Source organism: Coturnix japonica, chromosome 3 (assembly GCF_001577835.2).
Source record: "Coturnix japonica isolate 7356 chromosome 3, Coturnix japonica 2.1, whole genome shotgun sequence".
Taxonomy (NCBI): domain Eukaryota; kingdom Metazoa; phylum Chordata; class Aves; order Galliformes; family Phasianidae; genus Coturnix; species Coturnix japonica.
In genome coordinates, this window is record NC_029518.1 from 58,065,633 (window position 1) to 58,092,474 (window position 26,842).

General features: G+C 39.2%; 2 protein-coding genes across 5 annotated transcripts in view; both read right to left on the reverse strand.

The window, feature by feature from the left end:
* Nucleotides 1-1,482: 1,482 nt before the first annotated feature.
* Nucleotides 1,483-5,268, reverse strand: CALHM6 (calcium homeostasis modulator family member 6). The gene is made up of 3 exons (XM_015858621.2): nt 4,390-5,268; nt 3,917-4,242; nt 1,483-2,779 (listed from the first exon to the last, which is right to left on the reverse strand). The coding sequence occupies exons 1-3, from the start codon at nt 4,475-4,477 to the stop codon at nt 2,369-2,371; spliced, it is 825 nt and encodes a 274-aa protein (XP_015714107.1). The 5' UTR covers nt 4,478-5,268; the 3' UTR covers nt 1,483-2,368.
* A 3,148-nt stretch (nt 5,269-8,416) lies between these two features.
* Nucleotides 8,417-26,842, reverse strand: part of DSE (dermatan sulfate epimerase) — a 40,169-nt gene continuing 21,743 nt past the window's right edge. For 3 of the 4 annotated variants that reach the window (XM_015858617.2, XM_015858616.2, XM_015858618.1), the window contains 3 exons: nt 23,123-23,362; nt 21,038-21,245; nt 8,417-19,358 (listed from right to left, as the gene is read on the reverse strand). In XM_015858617.2, the coding sequence (XP_015714103.1) occupies nt 17,597-19,358; nt 21,038-21,245; nt 23,123-23,362 (2,210 nt within the window). In that variant the 3' untranslated portion in view covers nt 8,417-17,596. The remainder of the gene's footprint in view (nt 19,359-21,037; nt 21,246-23,122; nt 23,363-26,842) is intronic. The other variant, XR_001554266.2, reaches the window with a different exon arrangement.

The window sequence follows — 26,842 nt, forward strand, 5'->3', positions numbered from 1 at the left end:
ATATCAGTACTAAAGATCAAAATGCCTTTACTCTTCCTTTTCCCATAACCATACTCTTGAGCAGAATGGATGCTTTATGTCAGTATTCAGTGCATGCTGGGTGCAAAATATTCATTCAGACACCTACTGTTTTCAGGTGAACATGACTTTGTTTTTTTGTGGGTGTTTTTTGTTTGTTTGTTTTTTTTTGTGATGTTTAAAAGCACAGTTAATAAGATATACTTTATTTCCCTGTCTAGCTGTGGTTAAGTATAATAAATCCTACAACATGCATTTTCTCACTGTGAGTTGTCTGCTTTGGTATGCAGTGTTTTGCCACTCACTGTCCTTTACACTGGGCATCCTCCTGCCTTTCATTTTCACAGGACCTTCTCATCAGGGATAGAAATAAGGCATAACTTTCCCCAGATGCTTTCAGTCTATCCTGAACAATTTTACTGTGTTTCTATGGGCCTGGCTCCATTGAGTCAAGGAACACCTTGCTGCTGATTTCAGGGCCCATTGTTAACTTCCAATTTACAACATTCCAGAGCAGATTTATTGCCTCCTAGATGTCTGTGAACAATTGAGTTCTTTAATAGGAGAGAACTGAAATATATTAAGCATAATTGTGCTTCCTGGGTCACAAATAACAGACTGGATACTTGTTACTGTCATGATCCAACTCCAAACTACCCTTGGAAAAATGCAGACGTTGCAGTGTTTGAGATCCCTTCAGGGTAAATTAAGGTGAAATGACACCAATCAGTTAAATGTTTATTTGCACCCTACTACGATACTTAGATTTATGTGTCTATACCTTATCAGCAATAAGTTTGGATGATAAGGCTGGTGTAGCATTCTAATATAACCTGAAAAGAGAGAGAGAAAGATACAGAGATATCACCACCCTTGGATTCAGCAATCTCTCAGTAGACAGGGTAGTTCTTCCAGTGATGGGCACAAACCCAGACTTGACAGACTTTTGCCTTTTATGCAATCATGTCCCCCTCTCCACTTACTAACTCAGTCACTAGTTGAACATGTACCTCTTCAAAATGTCCCAGAAATGTGTTTGGTCATCAGGCCCCCTGTAACACTGTAGTTGAGTTATGGCCTGTATCAAGCTTACTGACTCATTTCTTGTAAATGAAATGCTGTTAAAGAAAAAAACTGAATTCTGTCATCTTTCATTCAAAACTGGTATCGATTTCTTATCATTAGAGACTTTTTGATAAAAGTATTGCTGATGGCTAATAGGGATTGCAGACTTATCCCTACAGCTGTGCTATACAGATATGTTAATATAAGCTTCACCTATGCTACTATCTTATTCGTAAGCCTAATGCTCATTTACACTTGGTGAAAAGTGAAGTTAAACAGTCTATGTGGTGGATACCTCCATGAGAAGCTTAGGTAATGACACCATGGATAGAAATCTGTGTGTAATAATATCTACATAATAAATATGTATGTGTCAGATAAAACAGAAATCAATACAAATGGAATATAAACTGGAAGTTTAATGCTATTTTGCTTTCCTTGAAACAATCCAAAATGTACTTTTATTTTTCCTATGGAAGAGTTTAAGAGTAACAGGAAACAAGTAACAAAGCTAATTAAAAAATCCTATTGCAAAAATTGATCACAATCAGACAGGGGTAAAGAAAATTCAAAACAGATGAAGTTTTCAGTTGCACTGTTATTAGCTAAGGCAGCTGGAGACAAAGGAGTAAATTGCTGGAATTGTTTTGCACACTTATTCCAGCTGATGACCACCTGAAGTCATTCTCTGTATATCTAGTCTTTGTGTGCAGGTAGCTCCAAGATGCTAACTTATCTTAAAAGACATCCTCCTTGCCTTGAAAAACTGAATGTCTGATAGTGAATATCTTGGACCTGAGCTTCCTCCATTCTCCTCTGAAAAAATATATTCTTAAGTAAGTCAAATGATAGCTAATATACTAAGCCAAAATGCTGGTTAAAATTTCCGTTCCCTTTACTGACAAGCATGAAAGCTTGGCTTGGTCACTCCAGCTGCTAAATGCCCTTAAGATGTTTAGTAGTAATCACACAGTGCCGGCTGACATCTTTGCTGTGGATGCTTACTGTTTTACATAGGACTTTTTCCTAATGATCACTGACATAATAATAATAATAAAAAACCCCATTGTGAACCATGCTCTAATTTAAATGTATTTAAGCAAAAGTATAAAGCTTATTTTTAAAAGTCTCCCAGGGTTTACAATACCAGCCTTTAACACGTAATTCTCATTGATTTCAGTAAAAGCACGGAATAAAGCTTCTATTAGATCAGTAAGGTTAAAAGATTACCAGTGCTACAAACTGCTTATATATATATATGTATGCATATATATATATATTTTAACTAAACCCCTTGATCACTTGCATGTGCTTCATCCACAAACCCAAAAACAGAGAAAACCTGACCTCCTTCACCAGATGTACTGCCTCTGTTTGTATCAATGTATTTGTGTATCATGCTGTAATACTGATCATTTTTATTGAAGGTATATGGGAATGAAGTCTTCTGCCAGTCTTCACTGTGAGGAGTCTGAAATGGCGGTGGGTTGGTGGCTTCAAAAAAGCAATTTATGTTTCTTCTGGCCAGCTGACCTGCATGTTCTTCAGCCTTGGTTTTGAAGTGCTCTCGTTCCTTTTCCATATAAATTTTCCAGAACTTCATCTGCAAATAGCTAACTGGGGAGTGACAGCGGCTGATGCATGTTGAAATGAGTGCCACAATAATGATGGTGGCTACCAGCAACCATCCTATGATCTTGAAAAATAAATAAATGGGTTAATAGTGTTTTCACATGGTCCTGTGCTGGTGTATAGAAAAAAATGCTGAACTAGACATGAAAGCTATGCTTTGTAGGCAGAACAAGGATTTGTCTGTCAAATACAGGAATCTTTCCTATTTTATATGGAATGTTGTCACCCACACCACTTTTTGGCACCTAATTTTGATGGAAGTGGGTCAGATATAAGAAATGAAGTACATAATAATGATCTCGCATCTTCCATTTGTGTTTGACCAGTTGGTTAAATATCAGTAACAGCCAATCCTCCTCAATTTTGCTCCTTTCTTACTCTGTCAGAATTCAGTGGCATAGTATCTTCTCTTTCAGCTTTTTCTTGAAGAAGCCATATGATAAATATGTAACAAATTTAAACCCTTTTTGTGTGTGTCATTATAATCTCCTGTAAAACCTAACTACATTAATCAGCATTAATGTTTTCCTGAATAAGTGATGATAATTTAATTTGCTCCTGGAGTCAAGGGGAACAAGCACAGAAACAAAACTGGAGTGCTGCCAAATCACTTTGGTTTCATTTCAGTCCAAATGGAAACAATCTACTCAGAAGAGTTATCTTTTATTATGCTGTTTTCCTTCAGTGCAAGAAGGAAACTTTAACAAGATAGATACCCATATATTTTAACCATTCACCTAGACTATAAATGTGAAATTAGTAATAGAGTCAAGCTTTTAGGTTCATGGTCAAACAAGCTGTCATTCTTTGTTTCACTTGTTAACTCACCTGTGCTAATGACCTCAGCTTCCTCTCAGCTAATGCATACTTTAAAAAGTTTGAGATCTTTGAAAGGGTAACAGAGAAAAGCTTGCACCAGGCATAATTTAAACAAGAAAAAAGCTGCAGTGGAAAGTGCTGATATCTAGGCTGGTCTACTGCCCAGCTCTGACAAATGCTTTGCCAGTGCCATTACCTAGAAATTACAATGCAAACACTGAAAAGAGAAGCTAGCACAAAATAGCCACTTATTGCCTTTCTGTGATAGTGTTTTTTGACCAAAGTATTTTTTGCTAACCATATACTTTTGCTAGCAGGTTCCAGGGTGTGAAGCAGGCAGGACAGGAGTCCTTGGGGAAAGAAGAGAGCAGAGAGGTCTTACCTGAGACTGTGCTCGAAAGCTGACAAATTTAGCTATATAAGTTGAATTCTCACTCAGAAATGGTTCGACAGCACTCTCATCACAGGGTATTTTCTCCAGCAGCTTCTGGCATTCTTTAAAGGTTGTCTGGTTTGTGCACACCTTGTTCCTGATGAAGCGGTTCCCACTGGCTGCGCACTCATAGAAGCTGGCGCTGAGTAGGGCCACAGCAATCCAGGTGAGGGGGGCCACCACGGTGCCGGCTGTCACTGGTGCCAGCACTTTCAGGTAGAAGCAACCTTTTTCCCAAAAGCCACAGCAGTGTTTCTTCTCCCGAACACGGATGCCTGTAAACAGGAGCCAAATCCTAGCATTCACAAAGTAGCCAAGAAGAAAGAGAAGGAGGGCTGGCACTAGGAGGAAGACACAGCCATACAGGGTGTTCAAAGAGTTGCAGGGACACTTGAAGGCCACGGAGGAAAAGATTTGCTCACTGGCAATTGTCAGCAGGGACACAATGCTGTAACCCAGAGTCTTCTTGTTGCTGATAAAAGAATCCATTATTTTGCGCAATTTTTCCATTTTCTGCTAAAGCTTCCAGTGGCCTCTCTGCGTTTTGAGGGCAGTGCAGTCACAGTCAGTAAAAGAAAAGAAAAAGAGCAGTTCTGCAAAGCCCACAACTTTTAAAGACTATCACAGAGCTTTCACTTTCTGTTAGCAATTTTGAAACTTCTTCTTAAGGGAAGCACAGAAGTGCATGAACTTACTGCATTGTGTAACAGTCAAATGAAAACTCATTGCAGTGGAGATCAGCAATAAAACAGTACTGATTTGTCTTTTTCTCCAAGAAAATACCTTATCTTTCTTCTTATATGAGGCATCAGGCTCAAAGTATTAACAAAATGTGAGAAAACCACATTCCGCTGTGTTCACTGTCAGCGACAGATTCTGGTGAGCCCCATGGTGAACAACTAACTTCTTTAAGACTTACCTAAAGGTGCTAGTATGGTATTTGCTCTTCACAGATTAGCAACCTACATGGCCAACCAAGTAAGCTATCACATATATTATTTTCCCTTAGCATAGAAACAGTATATCCTGCTTCAAAAGGAAATAGACTTATTTTTCTGAAAGTGGTATGTTTCTGGATAGATTCTCTTGAGGCATGATGGCGCTTCTTTTCATCCAGCCACTAAAGCTTCCATCATGGTTGGCTCCACGAAAGGGAACATAAAATTAAGAAATAAATAGTTTTTATAATTATGGACTTGGATTTGCTGAAAAGGTTGTTTGGTTTCTTTCTTTATGTATCATTTACTTGCACAGTACAGAAATAGCTAAGTTTATAGCTATATATGCTATATTATATATATATAATATATGCTATATTATATTGCATATAATACAATGCAATTATATTAATGCAAAATAATGCCGACAAAAAACAAGCCACCTGCCAACTTCCAGAACCCCAAAATGTCCATGGGCTGAGAACTTTTTTTTAAGAATGATAGGGTGAAGTAATTACTGGAAATGTCAAAAGGACCTCTGCAATGGACTAATGAAAGTAGAAATACTTACACCCAGCCTAAAAGAACATTAACAACAGCTGTGGCCTTAGGACTATGAGAGACAGGCTATGGCTTTAAGGGTTCTGGCACAGTACCTGAGGGGGAAGTAGGCAGGCAGTAGCTTATTTCTCCAAGCAACTGGACACAATGAGTCAGGGATGGTCTAGGTGTCAGAGCAGTCTCAGTAACCATGTTGCTAATAGAAGAGGCTTGAAAGTTTACCACAGGACAAAGAATGACCATTAATTTTGACATGTACTCAAAGCATCAGCTCAGAAAACTGAATTGATTGCTTGGACTCAAGACCTACAGATTCTCAGTATTTTCCTGTGGAAACTGGCTGCCTGTGGTTTGAACAGGTACACCCTCCTTTGGGTAAGGAACTGGCAAGCGGGCTGTGCCCAGTGGGCAGTGATTAATGAAGTCCAGCTGGAGACCTGTTACAAGGTCTGGAGCACAAGTCTTATGAGGAGCAGCTCAGGGAGCTGGGATTGTTTAGTCTGGAGAAGAGGAGGCTCGGGGGAGACCTCACTGCACTCTACAACTTCCTGAAGGGAGGCTGAGATGAGGAGAGGCTTGGCCTCTTCTCCCAGGCAACAAACAGGACCTGAGGAAATGGCCGCAAGTTGTGCTAGAGAAGTTTTAGATTAGACATAAAGAAATTATTTTTTTTTTTTCCTCAAAGAGTGGTCAGGCACTGGAATGGCTGCCCAGGGAGGTAGAGGAGTTGCCATCCCTGGCAGTGTTCAAGAAGTGTCTGGGTGAGGAGATACAAGATATGTTTTAATGGCTTGTGGTAGCAATGGCGATGGAAGGATGGTTAGACTAGATGATCCTGTTTCTAACAGTTTCTAGAATTTGAATTTTTTTTCTTTTATTTATTTGTTTATTTCTAAATCATGCTTGAAACACTGTGCTGACATTTTAGTGAGGTTTCATATAACACAAGTTCTAAGCAGAATTTTCAGTCAGCTCAGAGTATATCTGTTTATATATGAAGAAAGGACTGAATCTCATCTGAACACCACTTTGCTGCACCTGCCATTTTGCTTTCTGGTTCTTTTATCAGCAGTGTGTTTTTAACTATGCAGAATAAATTCATACAGTTAGCGAAGATCATTGTTTTGTTTTTCACCCCTTACAGGTCACTTAAAAGATATAAGCAGTATTGTTCATAGTACAGATGCACAACTTTTTCCAGTTTTCAGCAAACTTAAAACTCCCTAAGGACTTCCTCTCTCACTCCAGAACTACCTACTCTTTTAATTTTTCTTAACTTCTGCAGGACAAACTGTCAAATGAAATCCAACCAGAACCAAGTCAGGTTAATTTGCCTTCAGGATTATGTATGTATATACTATTTTCATTCTTTAATATAATTTAATTTCTACTTATTTGCCCAGTACAAACATCAGAAGGAGATTCTTTCATTTTATAATTAATATTAACATTATTTTCTGGGGAAAATCTGTGTCATGGTTTTGTAATGTTGCTGTCAATATTCCACATCATAACATCATGTGCAGTATGGACCATTAAAAACCTGAATACTCAGCTCCCAGAAGAAAACTACGTATCCCAGAGGACTCTGCAGTGAGATAAGTCAAGGGAGGAGGACATATATAATCTCGGTCCCAGGCTGGAGTTCTCTCTCTCTCGGACTCTTGGAGAGTGGGAAACGTTCCAGCCATGTTGCCTAGAGTTCACAGTAGGCCTCTTGGTTTTTGGGGACTCTCTCTCTCTATTTCATTCAATTTATTAGCCTCAATCACATTGTATTATATTGTGTTATCTTGTATTCCGATAACATATTTAGTAAAATAAGTTTTCCTCTTTAGACTGTCCCTGCTGTTCTCTTTTTCCCATTCACCTTTTCCCTTCCCTTTCTGGCCAGGGGCCCCATGGAGTGGCTGCCCCCTGTCACGGGTATAGGTAAATCTAGGTAACCTGTGACAATCTGGTATTTAGGGAATTTTTTTTTCCTTACATAAAAATGCTGCTATGAAAAATGCTCATTTTCTATCTAAATTCTACCTTCTAGGGGAAAAAAACAAGCTGTTTTTTCTAAACCTCTTTCCAGGCAAGAGGAGTGGGATGAGGAAGTTTCTAGACAGAGTCCAAGGGAGGGGCACAAAGATGATAAAGGGCTTGGAATGTCTCTCTTCTAAGGAACTGCTGAGAGACCTGGGGCTGTTCAGTCTGGAGAAGAGACGACCAAGGGGAGATTTTATCAACACATAAATATCTAAAGAGCAGGAGTCAGGTGGATGGGGCCAGGCTCCTTTCAATGGAGCCCAGTGACAGAGCAAGAGCCAATGGGCACAAACTGGAACACAGGAAATTCCACACAAGTATGAAGAAAAACTTCTTTACTGTGAGGTTGAAAGATATTCAAGACCCACCTGGATGCTTTCTTCTGCAACCTACTTTACAGAACCTGCTTTAGCAGGTTGGACTCGATGATCTCAAGATCCCCTACAATTCCCCAGCCCCTACAATTCTATGATCCTGTGATTCACCTGAGACTTTAGCATTCTTTTATTTCTCTGTAATCAAATATATGATTTCAGGAACAAGTTCCATCAAAAAAGGGAAAAAATCTGTCTGTGAAAAAAGATTAACCCTCCCCTCTGAGCATTTTCAATAAATACTGGAGAGATGTGGGTGAAGGAGGAGACCACCCTGGCTGGAAGGAGGGGAATGCTTGTGTCATGAGGCAGGCTGAGGGGCAGCAATGATCCTGCCCGAGGGGAACACTGGTCGGCCTTGAAGAACTGGGGTGCTGGAGATGGAGAGACAGAGCAATTGTGGAGCTGCAAGGCTGCATTGTTCTCTCAGGGTAGCTGTTTCCTGCCCATTAAATTAGCACCTCTGTCTCCACAATAGCTGTAAGGCGTTAACTGGAAGTGTTCAGAAAAACGGGCTTCTATTAAAGAACTCAGAATTCCAATTTAATTGGCGTTTTTGCATTTATTGGCATTAAATTTCATGCCTACCAAATGGGATAAAGACAATGTCACTGTAAAAACAGAGAGATATAAAAATAAAATAAAAAGGCGATTTTGTTAGTTGAAATATCCTTTCATTTTGAAGTATGCTTTATTGAAATGAAAAAATCAGCTCAAAGCAAATCAGTTTGTTCAAAGTTTCAACAAGTTTCTCTTTAATGTTTTAAATTCTATTCCTCCTTTTGCAGCTGAGTGAATCTCACATACTTTCTGGGAGGAAATAGCTGTAGTCCAAGTAGTTTTGCTGTTATACTGAGTGTGTGATGCTGCTCTTGAATGCAGGATGTATGTATATATCTTCACTGCAGCATTTGTCAGTAAATATTGAGAGGATCTTGTTTTATGTTACCTCATTTTTTGACAAATCATTCTTTTTCTAGCTGCTTCTATGAAAGTTCATTGTATCTTAAATTTCTGTCATTAATCTTACCAAGCCCAAATTCATCTTCACTTTATTAACCCAAAAGCCATGGATAGAATAGAGCTTGAGCTCTACAGTGTTGCCAATGGGTTTCATTTTTATAACAACTGTACTTGTTTCTTCAGGTTAAAGATTTGTAAGCTATATTCTTGGTGCCCAATTAAAAAAGACAGAAAATTCCTTTTATCCTAGGAAAATTCTTGTAATGCTTTTTGTCGCTTTTCTGGTGAAATTAAATCTTTACTGGTGGGATCTTTGTCTGCACACAGCCCCACACCTCCCCTCCAGGTGGACGGACCTCCCCCAGAGGCCCATTACCTCAGTTTGTGAAACGAAGAAAGTTATTCTGGCTTTATGATTGAACCAGCCCTACATGTTTGTGAAGTGTCACACATCCCAGTAGCACCACGTAAATCATTAGTAGCACTAATACTTAGAAGAGCAGTAGGCGGAGAAGTAGCACTGCGTGGCTTGCATGTACTGGGGTACATTACTCTGGTATTTTAAGACATTGCATTTATTACGTTTAGAATGAAAAGCAATTTTAATGGGTAGAAAGGAACAGGGACACCAAAACGAAGCACAGCTCTGAAGGAGGCTCTGCAGGTGAAATCTGGTGCTCAATGTGACATTACAGAGATGTTTCAGATTTAATGTGTTCATAATTATAAAAGAAGTTTTATGCCATATCATTCGACATACTAGAGGAAAAAGACCGAGCTTTGCTTTCTTGGAAGTTACTAATTGGCTTCTCAGGGTGAATTACCTGACTACAGATGTATTAATTCTTTTATCTGCCTCATCAGCACTTCTTGATTTCTTCATAAAACCTGACAACTTGTTCCTTTCTAATCCTACGAAAATATTACATATTTTCTTATAAGCTCTGCAAATATGCCACAGATCACAGCCAGTGCTTAAAGAACCATGCAGACTTCCTTACAGCACATGTAGATTGTAGGTGAATATAGGTTGAGCAGTAAAACCCTCTGATGGCTGTAGGCCATTTGTTTACACGAAGCCAGCTATCCAGAAAGGAACCTATGTGAACTGCTGGTGTGAAAAGCAGCAGGGAATAACAGCAGGAGAAAGCTGGTGCAATGGCTTCTATTTTTATACACACACACATACATATATATAATATATGGGAATGCAGAAGAATGTGGCTATCTTCACATTATGACACCACATTTTGCTGTGTTGATTGTCAAATAGCTTAGATTTGATGCTATCCTCCTATGTCTGTGTCCTAATGCTTTCTGTTTATATGCTAGAAAATATGTTCTGCACCTTTTCACTCCATTAATTCTTCTCCACTTTTTAAAACTTGAACAAATTAACCATTCTATCTAATTTAATTAGTTGATTCTTCAGTGCATGGTGATATGCTGCTCTTTACAGTTTCCCAACTTGGACTTCTTAGCTGTCTGAATTTTGATACCCAAGGAGACATTTTTCTAACAGGGAGGCAGTGTAAGAGCTGAGACCTTATCCCTTTCAAAGCTTCCCACATGTAGCTGTCTGTCTTAGTTATGCTGTTACATTTAGAGACTTCTCTGCATGAAGTCAAGTGAGAACATTATAAATGACAAAAAGAAACTTAATGAATTCCTCTTGGTCTATAGGGCAACTTACTGTTCGACTATTTCAGTTCTGTGGATTCAACACAGAACTAAAAAAAATTAAATTGCACCAATTCTGTCTCTCTGCACAGATCTGAACTTCAGGTACAATCTACAAGGGAAAGTCTGCGGGTCTGTGTTATCTAAAACTGCTTGAAGCCATGAGAAACTTCTCACGTTTCTCAAGTATAACAGAAATGGGGGAGGTGATGTGGCCTTTAGCCATACATTTATTCAAGATTGCTGTATGCACACGTCAGGGGCAAGTGGAATCAAGTCTTTGAATCTTTTGCTTTTGGAAAGAAGTGACAGCCCTCCACTTCAAGTGGATTTGAGTATTAACAAATCTTTGGTCAAAGAATGACAACTTTGTAGACAGACGAGTGGTTTTGCTCCCAAGGGAAATACAGTCTGGTTTTCTGGTACATCAGGAGACATTTCAACTTTTTTTGAACTCTGGAAAAAATGTGTCCATTCTCGGACATAAGCAGCAACCCCTGGATGAATGGGATTAAAAAAAAAAAGAAAGAGAAATTCAAGGAGTCAGACCAGGGTTTGTTTTTTTGTTTGTCTGTTTGTTTGTTTTTCTGTGATTATGCAGCTTCACCCCAATGGCATCTCCATTCTAAGCAGACTTAAACCTCCTGGTCTAGAAGAATCTACAAAAATCTACATCCCAGCAACAGGGGAGTTCTGGGAAATTTAGAGTATTTTCTAGAGTGAATACTGAGCGAATCTGAAAGAATATCACTATTGAATGACACGTGGAAGTGCAGGGCTGTGAATTAACCATGAGAAAATTACTATTAGCTTACTGTTAAACATCTGGGGTTCTTTCTGGATGAAAAGGTAGTTTTCCATTCATCTGAAAAGCAAGATGCATTTTACATTTTGGGTTGAGAAATTGCTATGTATCTTTCATAAGGCAGAAAACAACTGTTTAACAGGCTCATCTGGCCTTTAGAATACACAGAGGAACTACCACTTCTGTTTCCACGAAGCGAGCATTTGATCTTCCCTTTAAGGGAAGCAAGTAATTTCTTAATAAATTCAGATTACTAGCAAACCAGCTATTCATATGGAAAAAAGTGCTAGAAAACTCTGAAAAATTGTGAGCCAGCAACTCTAACATTAATTTAGAACCAATTAGAACCTGATATAAAAAATAGGAGACAGAAATCTTGCAATATGGATAAAATCTCTGTCATCAAGAATAAATCCTTTCTTTGGTTTCCTTGGAATGGAGGTTTCATTCAAATTTCTGCCAAGGATTGCTTACCAGAGGCATATGCATATAAGACATCATGATAGAAGGTGACAGTCATGGGGGAATTCACATCTGAGAAACTGTAACTCTGTGGAAGACTTGTGTTTTCATTTCTGGGGAAGAATCAGAGAACAAAGAGAGGAGGCTTTGAAACAGAGCTGAATGAATTTCATCAGGAGACAGGAGTAAGCATGGTTCAAGACTTCCTTACTTGACGTGGACTTTTGTTTGACTGTAGTCAAATGTCATTCTTGCATATATTGTACCTCATTCGTGCATATATTTCTTTCTTGCTCCATTTTGGTTCTCTGAAGTACAAAGACCTCAGAATAACTAAGTCATAATTTTCGTAATTGTTTTTCTGGTACTCACAGCAACAAGCATGGTTTGTTACCACATAATCTGGTTTTAGTGCTTCAGATCTAATTCCCTCTAGGGACAGAAAAAATGAAGAGGCTGATGCAATGTAGGAGGGATGAATAGCAGATCTTTTAGTAAACACATCTCTGTTGGTGGGACAGAGAGTTTGGGATGGGGTGTAGAGGGGAAAAGCAGCTGCAGGTCCTTTTTGCTCTTCAGCAAAAAGACTCACTCTGACTTTAACACAGGATTTTTCATTAACCACTTGAACCAAAGTAATGCTCTTTTTTAGTTGGCAATGCCATCTGCTGGAAGAACTTTTACGCTATCACAGGAGACAGGCAGTTAAAGGAAGTGTGCACCTTCAAGGGAGCATGAAAGGGGAAGGTCACTCCCCTACAGCCAACTTGACTACAGAAATCAAGAGGATTCAGGCTGTGAGGTCAAAGCAGGGGCAGCCTTCCTTTCCATTGTTCCAGGGTCAGGCAGGAGTCAAACCAGTGAACTCATTGTGGTTTGGGAGTTTCTGTCTTTACAGAGTCATATGGTCATGCTACAATTTATTGCCTACAATAGATAGATGAAGAAAAAGTAACTGGCATCCGCTTAGGTGGCAATGCACAACTTCACTATTGGGGTGGGACATACTGTCTGTCTTAGAGTACATCCATACTGGGCTCTGTCCTGTCAAATGACTGAATGTGATACAACTCATGCATAGTAGGGTAGACACATGCCACAGGTACCAATCCACTGCCTATATGCTATGCACACAGATACAAATACACTGCTGCCTGCACACCTGTCAAAGAGATTCTTAGAGAGGGAACGTGGATGTAGACTGTCACCACTGTGATGAGTCGCAGAAACCCTGCTGGACCAATGTCTTTGCTGAGGGTCTCTCACAAGCAGACACAGTAGGCTACCAGCCACCCAGGTGGTGGTGACAGACCATTCCTCGTGGCTGTCTTACCTAGAGACCCTACAGTGTTTTTCTTTCTGTGACTGGGGAATATCTATAGCCCAGATAGATAAGGCCATGTATCAGGATGCCCTGAGTTAGACAATGAGCTGAAGAGGTTTGAAGTGACCTTACACCAAAACAAGTTAGAACTCATCTGAGAACAGTTGAGAAAAATACAGCTTTCTCAGCATCAAGGCCAAAGAGATGTTTGTCCAACAGTATAAAGGGGATTCCCACAATAATTCTAGTATGTGCTGCAGACATTCATGTAGAGAGCATACATATGTACCTGACAACAGCATCTCCTCCTGCTTTTTCTTCTGCCTTTTGGAGATATGAGTGATCACACCCATGGAAATTACCTGCATAATTCCATTACCGCAGAAGCTAGAGGTTGATTTACATTGCTTCCTTGATAGTTTTATTAATGTGAATTAAAGGAGGGAGGATATGGTCTTGCCTGTATGGATTCACACTCTCCTTAGTATCTTGTGGCTACTGCAGTTATATTCAGATTCATTGAAAACCGAAGATGAAATCTGAATTCTAATGAAATTAATTGTTTTGCTGTTCATTAGAGTAGCAAACCAGGGAAGTATGGAGTTAAATTAATCACTCATATTTATTAGTTATTATCAGGAGAAAAACTGATGTTAGCTGATGTTAGTTTTTATATTATTTGAAGTGCTTTATTTCAAGGTTGAACTGGTTTAGGAAACAGGTTGAGTGCTGAGGACCTTATGGATACATCCAGCGCTGGATGACATAGGCCTCCTGGTGCAGACTTCTGGAGTCAACAACCAAGAAAGGACAGGAAATAAAATCTGGTCTCCACTAGCTGAGTCTAACTTTACAGCTTAACATTATCCTTCTGAATTCTAAAAGAGTAGCCAGATCAAAAGGATTAATGTTAGACAGTAGTGTATATGGTCCAAAGTAAGACTTTAACAGACCCAATAAATATGCTTGTAATGGCCTGGTGCAAAAATCTGTTTTCCAGACAATATATACTTTCAAAGACTAAGAAAAAAATTAATCATTGGAAAGTACATAGGTAACAGAATAATTTGATACATTTCAGAGATAGAATACTTAAGAATCAACTCTAATCTTCAAAGATTTAAGAAATGAGGTAATGTGCTCCATTCCCTTTGCTTCCCTTAGTCACAATGATGTATATAACATAAACATCCAGTTTTTAGATAATCTGAAATAACTTACAAATCTAAGAACCAGATTCTACACTTAAAGATTCACACAACTACCAGTGAGATGAATTTCCAATGACTGCTCAGAATGCATTGAACTAAGTCCAGGTTAATTTAGACTGTATCCCTAAAACAAATTTGCATGACAAAAAATCAAGTTCTGAACCGAAGCTGAGAGAAGCCACTTGTAGAATAACCATATTTTCCTGTGGCCAGAGATGCAGAACATGAACATTTTAAGAAAGCAAAAAGAGGCAGACTAAGAATGGGATCAGAGGTACAGGCCAGAAACGCTTTGTAGCGTGACTAGTGTGAACCTGATCTTCCCCCTTTACTTTGCCCTGGTAAGGCCTCACCTGGAGTACTGTATCCAGTTCTGGGCTCCCCAGTACAAAAAGACAGAGATCTCCTGGAAAAAGTCCAACAGAGGGCCATGAGGATGATAAAGGGCCTCAAGCATCTCCCCTGTGAGGAGAGCCTTTCTGAGCATACTGGGTCTGTTCAGCCTGGAGAGAAGACAAGTCAGACATGACCTTATTAATGTTTATAAATATCTTAAGTGTGGGAGTTAGACAGACATGACCAACTTATGTTTAGCAGTCTGTGGGGACAGGACAAAGGGAAATGGCCATAAACTTGAGCACTGGAAGTTCCACACCAATATGTGAAGGAACTCATAAGGGTGACAGAGCACTGGAACACACTGCCACAGGTTGTGGATTCTCCTTCTCTGGAGATATTCAAGACTTGCATGGACACCAACCCATGCAGCCTGCTGTAGGGGACTTGCTTGCAGAGGCACTGGACTCAATGCTTTCTGAAGGTCCTTCCAACCCTTGCAATTTTGTGATTCTGTGATAAACTTTGCTAAGGACTGAGAGAAAGATGAAGGGGGAAGAAGAATGGAAGCAAGAAATTGAAACAAAACTTGAACAAACATTAAAGAAGGACTTCTTTAAAGGTGTCAGTTTAGAAAACAATAAGTAAAAAAGTACATGAGACTACTTTCATTTCCCTTCACTCCATCACTGCATGTACACTCATTCCACATTTAAATGCTAGTTGGCTGTACAAGCTGCTGTAAGACCTGGCTCTGAGCACAGAGATCTCTTCTATCCACCTTTTTGTCTTCTCATTGATACAATGGTGCAGAGAAGCATAATGCAAACAAGAGGTAATGTCCACAACCATATCTTATTTTCCATAATTCTGTAGTTTCATTGGACACACATACTAATCCTGTACTAGAATTCGGATGGCACACTGTACAGAGCCAGACAAGAAATGCAGGCACTTCTCAAAAGCTTTTTGGACTAGAGTGATGAGAGTTTACCTTTCTGACTGTCCAGCAAAGCAATGGTGACCTGGCTGAGGGAAAACATACACAGTTGTCAATTGTAGTGAAAGATCTATATAAATGCCACTGATTACGTTAGTCTAGTAAAGGCTCACAGTCATCACAGATCTTCATTTTTCTAAAGGTTCAACCATCTCCAAAGAGGACACAGATATACAAGTATCTAATACTAAAAAAAGAAAATAACCAACAGCTATTTCTCCATACATACCTGTTATTCCTGTGCAAAGACAAAAAGGAAATGTCTAGTGACACACAGCTATTCACAATCTAGACATACTTACACTGTAAGTAACATCATGCAACCAGTCAGCTTCCTTTTCCTAGACTAAACATGTCAAATTTTATCGGCTAAATCCAGGCATCAAAGATTGTAGCAGTGCTTCTGCATGTGAACACGGTGCAGATATGGCTCACTATCTGGAATATAATAATGAAAATATTCTGATCTGTTCAGTAAAAAGGTTTAGACAAGAAAAGCTCAGCATATTTCAATGCATAGTCTCCAGAAGGCTTAAAAATAGCAGTGTAGATAACATATCTAAATGGGTGTAAGGAAAAGGAAGCAAAGTTTTATGGTTTGAACAAAGCGCTGATTAACATTATTACTGCAATTAATAAGAAAAATATTCTGATCAAAGAGAAACATCTTTTTTCCCTTGGAGAAAATTATATTTTTATTTAACAAATGTACTGGAAAAATTATTTTTCTGTAAAGACATACAGATATGCCCCGATTCCATAGAGTTTCAATTCTCTCAAATAGCTGTGATTTCTTAAAATCAGTTTAATGAACAGAAGGAGACATACGTGGAGATGTCAAACTTATTTTTGCTGTAAACCACATGATTCCATTTTCCACTATTTTCTACTGATCCAGGGGCCAACATGAGCTTGCAGAACCCTTCCTGGTGCTTTATAGAGAACAGATTTTTCACATAATTTTAACTGTCCTCTGCTTCTAGCCTTGTGAAAAGAAGGAAAAGACACAAAATACTTCCATAATACCATTTTTTCCCCCTATTAGCAATTATTGAGGTTACCACAGGATTGCTTTGGTTTTTGTATTTTTACAAGTGCATGCTGAAGAACATTATTTCTCTACTAAGATGCACTTTAAACTATAGAAAACTTTTGTGAAACCCTGCCTTGTAAAAATCGAGAACAGACCCCACAATATTCATCTTTCCACAGTCTACTCTTGACTGAAAAAGATTTTGTTTATTATTTTCCTGAGAATTGTCTTCCTCTGTACTTTGAAGCAGCTCCTTATTCTCTTCCTTCTGCTGCTGCCTACTAAACATTGTGCTGCTCATTGGTAAGTACTGACAGGATTGCCATCTCCAGCTGTGCCAGACTGTAAAGCATGGAAGAGATGACATGATGGAAGTGTCTGAAATAATTATACAGGAGTGTCCCACAATTAAATATTCTTTGGTTTGGCAGAGAAAAAAAGCATCTGCTGATACGATCTTCTCTGCATACTTGAGATTGAATAGTTTTTCCTTAAGAGAATGTCCACAAGCATTCACAGCAGCCTAGAAATGAAAAGTCACTAAATGCAAATCCAATTCCATATTTTTAAAAAAAGCCCTTAGAAACATATATCTTAAGAGGGCTCTTCTCACCAAAAAATTAATTACAGCTTTGTATCACTGAAGTCTGAAGAACAAAGCATAATGTTCCCTCAGATGTGAGGCCCAACTCAAAACTCTAAGGAGGAGTACTTACTAAGTACTTAATTTTCTGAGAAATTCATTGCCTGCCTAATTTGTCAGTCCTTTCTGGCCTGAAACCAATATTTTCCTAGCTGTTTTTGGAATGTTTCAGAAAGAAAAGAACACAAACTTTGGCCCTATTAGGGTTAATGCTTTTGCATAGATATATATGACCATAAATTGGTCGACTAGTAGAGGTCTTCTGCTAACATTGTGACTGAGAACAGGAAGAATACAGCCACAATAAAATACAGCTATCTACTAAAAGTATTGCATACAGACATCTTTGGCCATGCAGTCTCTTGGCCTTCTGAAAGTACGTGAGCTGCATTGCTAACATGACAAAAAAAATAGCAATGTTGAGAATTAGAAAGAGTCGGGTATAAGAAGCTGATATTGATGGGGCACTACTTCGAGTGGTTGCCACCATCTGTGCCAACCCTGATCGGCCCTTGATTGAAACTCCAGTTTTGTGCTTCACATAAGTGATATCTGCAAAATCCAAAAGATCTTTCATTTCCTCATCTTCATCAACAGGCAACTCTTTTTGTGCTTGAGTCTGTGCCTTCTGTCGCACTTTTCTTTCATTTACCTCAATTTGTGCAAAAATGTCAGGAACAGCATCAACAAATTTGTAACCTTTGGATATTTTTCTATTTTTCTTTGCTCTTCCACGCTGCTGCTGCTGCCTCTGTGAGATTGCAAATATTCTATCAATGGCCTCTTCTGTCTGTCTCTTATCTGAAAACCTCAACAGGCGTTCAGCAGTCTTCCTAAAGCTAGCTGTGTTTCGTACACGAGACAAGATCTGCTTCTCAAGCTGCTGGAAAACAGGCTTAAAATGCTGCAGGTTCCTCTCCACAATCCCCATGTAGTCCTTCACTTCTGGCACTGCAAAGTTCCTAATGGCAGATGTTCGGTCAAAGACAATTTTCTGACGACCTGCAGTAACCTGTGCAAAGGCAGAACGAGGCCCGTCCTCCACCGTCCACAGGTAAGCCACATAGGAGTGCTCATTGGTGGTGACAAAAACATCCAGCTGCCGAGAGTCTGCACGGACAGTAAAGCTGTGCACATCGATGGAGGGCCCAATGAACAAGTAAATGGCTCTGGTGATGGGGTGCCGCAGGAGGGTTGTTACATTCACATAGTTTGTTCCATTGTAAGGGTAGCCCCGGGGATACATTCTTGAGGCAATGGTAGCTTTCTCGCTGTGGCCAGTGTCATCCATCCAGTACATCTTATATATTCCATCACGATGTCTAATGAATGCCCCATGGATTTCATCAACAACTGTTTCTTCAAAAGGCACATCCACATTGTGGAAGAAACTGGTTGCTGCCTCCAGAGGGCTGTCATCTTCTAAGTGGATTTGGTCCACCAGCAACAAAAGTTGAGGATGAAGAAGTATGAGGTTTCTCTGCAATTTTCTCAGCTTCAGTTTAGGATTGTATGCCCCCACTCCTTCTCCCCTGATAAAAACCACCCCACTTCTCTCCATGGCAGCAACCACTCGTCCCTGACAGTCACCAGCCAAATCATGTTTATATTTAAGCCATTTTGAAGAACAGTCCTCTGTAATCTGCCCTTCCCATGGGGAGAAGCAGCTTTTGGACACAGCGGGGGAAAACATCAATACATTATTAAAAAAAGTATATTTTGGCCCATATAGAGCTTCTGTAATGAAAGGTACACCATTGGGAGCAAAAGTAAAGGAGTTCTGGTCTGGGTGTTCATGGCCAGCGTTAAAGTTCCTCCATCCCTTGATCCACTCTTTGTACTTGTTCTTATGAACAATATCATATATTGCACGTCCTCCCAGCTTTCCTGACTTGAAAGAAAGGAAAGGCCTGTTGATTTCAGCTGGCAAAGCACTTCCATAGGTTACCACTCCCCAGTCCTCAAAATAATGCAGCTTTGGAACCCCAAAGTCTGGCGGAGGAATGGAGCGCAAACTTGCATCATACCTGCCGAAATAATGAAGAAAATAGTTTAAAAATCACTTGACTAATTCCACTATCAGCACCTATAGAAAATTCAAAAAACAATTCTTTATCAAAGAACTACCTAGCAATATAAAGCCCACCAGTGTCTCTCCTGAGCAAAAATAAAGCCTATAATTGTAATGATATTTCTCCTACTAATCCCAAAGTAAATTTGAAAGAGCCAAATTAACACTGTATGCTTTTTATAGAATAACAACTGAAAGCATATACTCCACACTTAAAATTAATCCTTTTGCAGTCCAAAAATAAGAGTATGGTGAACTACTCTCAGACAAGCCACATTTTGTTTTGTATCATATAGCTACTGACTGCAACATAAATACTTCAACAGGCACATCAGGAACAGGTTGTAGGCACTATTTTGCACTGGTCATCAGCATTTACATCTATTTGCTTGCTACCTAACCAAAAGAGTCAAAAAGAGCATCTGTTACCCCCAAAGTGATGATCATAGGAAGTCTGTAGCCTCCAAACAGAATTGGGAATAAACTAAATTTTAATGAAAAAGCATCTTAAAAGACACATTTATATTATTTATGTCATTTAATTTACATCACTATATTAGTTTCCTTTTCCAGAAATTTACAGCTTCCTTGCAGAAGTTGCAGGTCATAAGATATCCTGTTTCAAAGGAGGTGTTAATTCCTAAAAAAATTATAATGATTTAATTTCTGTTTTGTTTGTTTCACAGGAATTAAAAGAACTCACCCCTCAAAAGTAAGAGAAGCAAAACCCAACATTATTTTTAATAAGCAAAACCATCATTCAACTCAATAGAATTTTTATTAGATGGTTGCTCATCAGAATTATCTTCTACAGCTAACAAGGGGCCATGTGTGTGCTTGTGTGTGTGTGACAGTGGTCATAAAGGAAAGATTCTGTATTTCGCAAATAACAAGCTGAAATGTGCTATGAGCCTAGGAAAAAAAATTAATATGCATAAGATAAATACAAACCAATACATTCAATAATATTTCTCTTCTAAGAGAGAAATAGAGTTACATTGACTGCTCAGAAATGTGTTCTTTCTACAAACAGAGGGAATTTACACGTACATTTATATTTACACCTTGGATCTTACTTCTTACCTTCTGTAAACTGACATAGAAGTTAGAAGAGGTGTAAATAGCATGGAAGGTGTGGATCTAGTCATTTATCATATTTTTTTCTAAATTTGGCTTGCAAATTAGTATGGTCACAGAACTAGTAATAACACTACCTTTTACATTACTTCAGCTTTTACAGAACGTTTATATTAGGACTTACAGCATTTAAAACAAAATCACACTTTAAATATCTGCCTAATTAATCATTAAAAAAAAAACATAGCAGGATTAAACATTAGAACAGACCAGATAAAAGAAAGAATATGTGCAGGGTTGTTTCCTTTTCTAACTGCAACAGACAATGGGAGGAAAACACAAAAGCACACACAGGATAAGACTAAAGTGTAATCTGTAGCAAGTGTACACTGAACATCTATGCTAAGTTAAGAAGTTCTTCTGAGCCTAAAAACTCTGTCCTACACATGACCAGCATAGCATAATCTCTGCCTCTGCAGTACAAATCTAAAAATAACATCTTATCACAAATGGCATGCAGCCATCCAGTCCTTTTTGAGGACTCATTCCCTTTCATACCAGAGAAATTCAGTGTGGAGAGTGCACCACCTCTGCCCTTTGGATGGAGTCCCCGGGCCCTCCACCACCCGGTTCCTCCTGATCTGGTCTGCCAACCAGTTCCCGCTGCCATTGCGCATGACGAATTTGTCAAGAAACACCAGCTGGCTCTCTGGCCCATAGAACCAGTTGTAGTTGGAGTCTGCGATGGCCACAGTCCTTTGAAACCCTTGGGAAAAAGTTAAAAGGAATGTGAGAAAGAACAAATAAACACAGATATGTTTGTAGAGCATGCAGATGAAGCCAAGCGGTACAAACAGACACAAACAGAAGCTGACTTCTCAGATGTTTATACTTATAAATGAGCCATGAGTTACACAGGAGCTGTCTGCTTCTCCTGTAGATAACTTGAATAGTCATCTTTCTTCTTTGGCTATACACTACAACCAGCCAAAGTGCAAGTAAAATATAAAAGACAATGTCCCATTCACTTCTCAGATCTTGCAGCTTTCACTCCTCTCATGTCAATCCAAACTCTCCACAGCAACAAAAGAAAGGTCCACTCAAGCAAAAAAAAAAACAAACCAAACCAAACCAAACCAAACCAAACCAAACTAAACCAAACCAAACCAAACTAAACCAAACCAAACCAAACCAAACTAAACCAAACCAAACCAATAACCTCAATCCAGCTTTCATCCTGAAATAGCTATGATGAGTTTCCTTTGCTCTTTAGGAACCTCTCTCCCAGTACATGCCTGAGGTATAGCCTGGATTCAGTGCAGTTCCTTACACATCTGTGCTGGCATGCCAAAGCAGCAATCATTGCCCTCAAACACGGAGCTAATTTTTAATATGTATTAAGTTATCATACTATCTTTTTAAAGAGAAGTTTAAACAATATAAGCTCCCAATGAGTTGTCCTATGAATAAGCAGCACAAAATCATCACTACTGAAAACTTTCAAGGCTACCTGAAACTGAATCTTATCTGAAAGTTGCAAGGAGTTGGGAATATTTATTAGCTTATACTGTTTGCATATTTATAGATTACCGTCTTTTAGTCAAAACTAGGATTTCCTAGTGCTGAATGCACTGTGTGACAATGGAGAGATTCAGCATGAAAACATAAACAGTCTGCAAAACTGACCCACCAGAGGTGCCCAGTGTTTCTGTTTAATTCTCACACTGACAAAAGAAAGAAGTTCATTTACTCCTGGACTGATATCTGAGAAACCCACAAGTTGAGCCAATTACATTTTCTGTATGATAAAAAAAACTAAAAAAGATTATAAAAGTGGATTTAAACATTTTGCAGAAAACTGCGGGCCCTTCAGTAAATAAGGGGAACCTACAGGAAAGAAGGGGACAGACCTTTAGAACGATCACTTGGGATAGGACAAGGGGAAACGATTTCAAAGTAAAAAGGGATATATTTAGGCTGGATACAAGGAAAAAATCTTTTACAGTGAGGGTAGTGAGGCGCTGGAACAGATTATCCAGACAGGTGATGGATGCCCCATCCCTGGAGACATTCAAGGTCAGGCTGGACCAGGCTCTGAGCAACCTGACCTAGCTGTAGGTATCCCTGTTCATTGTTGGGGAGCTGAACTAGATGACACTTAAAGATCCCTTCCAACTCCAAGGATGCTATGATCCTATAAAAAACTTCCCTGCACTTCCTTGATACTTTCACCTTGCTTTCATGATTTGCCATTCCTTTCACCTAATACTTTTACGTGATTGCTTTTCCTTTTGGCAAGGAAAAAGAATCAGTAAGAATCTCAAAGAATATTATTTATCAAGCAGAAAGCCCCAGCACCAGCTCTGCCAAACTCTGAAAACCAGAAATTCTAAAGCACTGCTTTTTCTCTCAAGTAACATTCTTGTTTTTCATCTGGATCTAAAAAACAGTTCAATAAACAATAGTGTTTAATAAGCAGTGATAAACAATGATATCACTGTTTCCATGGATGATGAACGCAGTAGTGAGAGAAGAAGGTTATTTCAAATGCCCAAGTACAAGGTTACTTGAAAACGGCCCACTTTAAGTACAAAATTACTTCAAAAATTGGAAGATGAATTTTCATTAGTTCAAATGACCTACCTGGCAGGACAGTCCTGTACATAAATGCAAAGTGCTGCTTGAGCCAAGGGTGGTTGAAGTGATTGATATCAAAGTGCCTTTGGACAAGAAACATGTACTGAAACAGTGACCTGGTTGTGTAGCTGCCATAAGCCACCCCTTCATAGAGGGAGCCATCTGTGACCTCCTGCAGCAGGACTACTGATTTTTCCATGATTGCCAATACTTGCTTGGTCCATAAGTAAGCTTCCTGAAGGTAGCCTGAAAGAAAAGAGGTGTTTGAAAATCTGTTCACAACACTGTAAATCATAGATAATATCGCTTGATTCACTCAGTTGGATTCTTCATAGCAATGAATTCACAAGGAAAGCTGCCTGAGCACTAAAATATGACCCATCACTGCAGCATCTCTGTGGTTACTGGGTAAAAGATAAAATGCTATACTTAAACACAGTAGAGAAAGGTTACCTGCGTGGAGAGAAAACTACCAAGACACCTTTTTACTTGTGTGAGATTATGTGATCCACCCCAATGGGAAAAATTACTTAATGTATTCAGAACATATAAAGACAGAAGAGTCAGAACAACACCATTTATTGCATTTCAAGTTAAAACAGTAGGAAAACAATTTTACAGCCCCCACTAGAGGGCTCCAATAAAGCAAGTATTCTTATCAGTCATTTTTCACTAGTATGATCACCAGTGTGCTAAAAGGTTCTTGGAGTTTATAAAAAAAAAAGCTGCCACTTGAACTGCAGTTAACTGATAATCTACTACAGTACGCTCTATTTTAAGAGATGTTATATTCCAGTTACATTTTCAATGTTGTACAGTCCACAGGGTTATCCAAAAATAGAAGTTCTTTTGGAAAAGATTTGCATGGTTTATTACAAATGCAGATTCTTCATTTCCCTAGCTTCCAACTAAGTTCCAGCCTTCACATATACAAGCTCTGAACAGTTATGTTTCTTCTAAGGGTTAAAAGACTTCTAGAGATCTTACTATTGTGGTCTGCTCCACACAAACCATGAGCTGGGAAGAGGTTGCCTGAAGTCCTTCTCAGGACTTAGCTGCCTTTACCATGGAGTAACCACAGGCATGAGATCCTTAGCAGCGCCTGTATAAACTGCAAAAGGAAGGTAGCTTGTGGATCCTAGAAGATGAAAGACTGCATGCCTTCTCTTATTCTCTTCTAGATCCATTTGCAACAGAGGTAGGACTAAAAAGAAAACAATTACCTGTATGTCTGTATGGCTACCTAGTGTCTGTGCAGCTCAAAGTGTCTGGGCACAGATTTAACCTGAATTCTTTCCGCCGTATAGAAGAGCTCAACTTTAGGGCAACTGGCATCCATTACATCCCACATTACTTGGTGAAACAGTGTCTGGTAAATGAAATGCATATGCCAGGTTGAGGGAGTATGAGCTACATTCAAACCCGCTACCAAGAATGTTTTGCTCTTTTGCCACAGCTACCATATTCATGCTCAGCAGAGTGATGAGCAATTCAGACTTCCTACCAGTCAAGGCTGCCAAATCCTACTCAGTTAACAGAGAGGAAAAAAATGTGAAGTCTAAGTTAAACAGACAACCTGATTTAGGCTGAAAAGAGAAACATGACCAAGAAGGCCTGAGCAGGAGGAGTGAGACAACACTACTGAGTTCTGCCTCCTTGCTCACAGCCAGTACAATGCTGCTTCCTCACTCTGATAGAGCAGGACACTGCAGCAGTCCGTCTGAACACAACCCCAACTACTTCCACCCTCATTTTCCACTGTGACATTACAGCCATATCTGTTGGCTTTGAACACTGCCTGAACAAAAACGGTGATTTCCATGGTTCAGCATAGTGCATTTACTGTTGTAATGCACATATGTTCTGTTAACTCATTCATATTGATGCTACTGGCCTATTCTCATATGTACCTTAATGACATAATGACATGTTTGAATAAAAAAAAAAAAAAAAAGGAAGAAACTCAACACTCTGTCAGGCTACACAAAAAACCCCAAAACCTCCAGAATTAATCCCACAAGTAATGAACAGCATGTACGTCAAATTAGGCCTTATTTATGTCTCTTTTTGGAATATCTGAGTGTATATGAATTGCAAAGACTATATGTGGGTACCTAGAAATTATTTCAGTTAGTTTCATTTTTCTGTCCTATGACAGTGTTTACATGACTCTACAGTGGCTATTTAGGCTCTACCTACTTCATTAGCTGAAATTGTTGAGTGAAGTTTAAACCTTATGGGAGAAATGCTTACACTAAGATACACTATTTGCAACTGCTCTGAACCTGATACAAGTAGGATTTGCTTACTCCCTCCATCCTTCCCCTTTTTTTCCCCTTAGGAAAAAGTCTTTCATGTTGGAATGAAAATTTTTAAGAAACTGGGATTTTTATTTTTATTTATTTTAGTAATTTTTGATCAAAAGGGAAACTTTAAGTTTTTGTTTTGTTTTTTAAATGAAGTTGCTCTGTATTGCAACAACTAAACTTTCATTAAGAAATACAGTCTGGATGTTTTGTCTGATCTTTATTTGAAATATTCACAGTACTTGCTTAAATGTTGCTTATTTTCTTTCCAAAAAGATATGAAGTTTGGTGAATGAAATATTATCCAGCAGTATTTTTGATGGTACCATTGTGTGCACAAAGCACACTTCTGGTCTATACTCTAATGAAAAGCAGAGACCTCTTGCAAACTGCCGGCCTTCTGCAAGAACGGACGATCAGGGAAGGATGGAATTGCAAGGAATTTAGCAAAACCCACTGAATAAGCATGGTCTTAGCCTTCAATCTGTGGAAAGCACAGAACAAGGAAAGGGAGTAATTTCCATCTATACCCCTTCTGGTTTTGAGCGTATGCACATAAGTGAACACACTTGCCATGAAAAGCTCTTAACAAAAAATTGACCTCCCAGCACAGTAGGTGTCACATTTTTCTAGCACACATTCTTTGGGTGTCTGAAAAGTCCAACTACAAGCAGATGTGCCCTTGTTTGGCAGGACTAAACAGCTCGGTAACACCATCAGCATACAGAAACCAGATTTTCCTTACCACAGGGATTTTATGCCAAGGTTGCTTTGCCTGCTCTTTCCTTTACTCACACTCTCCTTCAGAGTGGGCGTAGCTTTAATGGAAAAGGGTAAGGATTTGCTCATCTCCTCAGCAAAAGATGCTGAACAGACAGGTACTGAGCTATGGCCTATGGGTGGATCAAATTCCAGCTCGGCAGCCCTCTCAGGGAAACAAGACTGAAGTGCTATAGTCTAGCTGAAAGCTTGGGGCCCAGGGCATTTCTGGCCACTGACCTTGAGGCAGACTAATGCCAGACTGTCTGCAGGCATTAGAACAAGCTCCAAACTGATAAGCTACCCTAAAAGACTGCCTGCAAACCTGAACTGGTAACGGTACACATTAGGAAAGAGTCAATTCTTAGCAACAGTGAGGTAAGAAATACAAGTTAGGCAGCTACTTATATATTCACTGATACAGTGCACATATATCATAACTTGTATATCTGCCCACAGATTATTGTTCTATTCAGTACATTTTTTTCTAAGCAGCATAAGAGCAAACCCAATGCAACGGAGCTCTCAAAACACACAAAGCAGAACACCTTTGCAGCTGGCTGCCATATAGGCAGAGTACTTAATGTGGAAAACCGCAGAAAAAACATGAGTATCAGTTCCTGCATGTTACTCCACAAATGGGCAATTGAGTTGATATGCT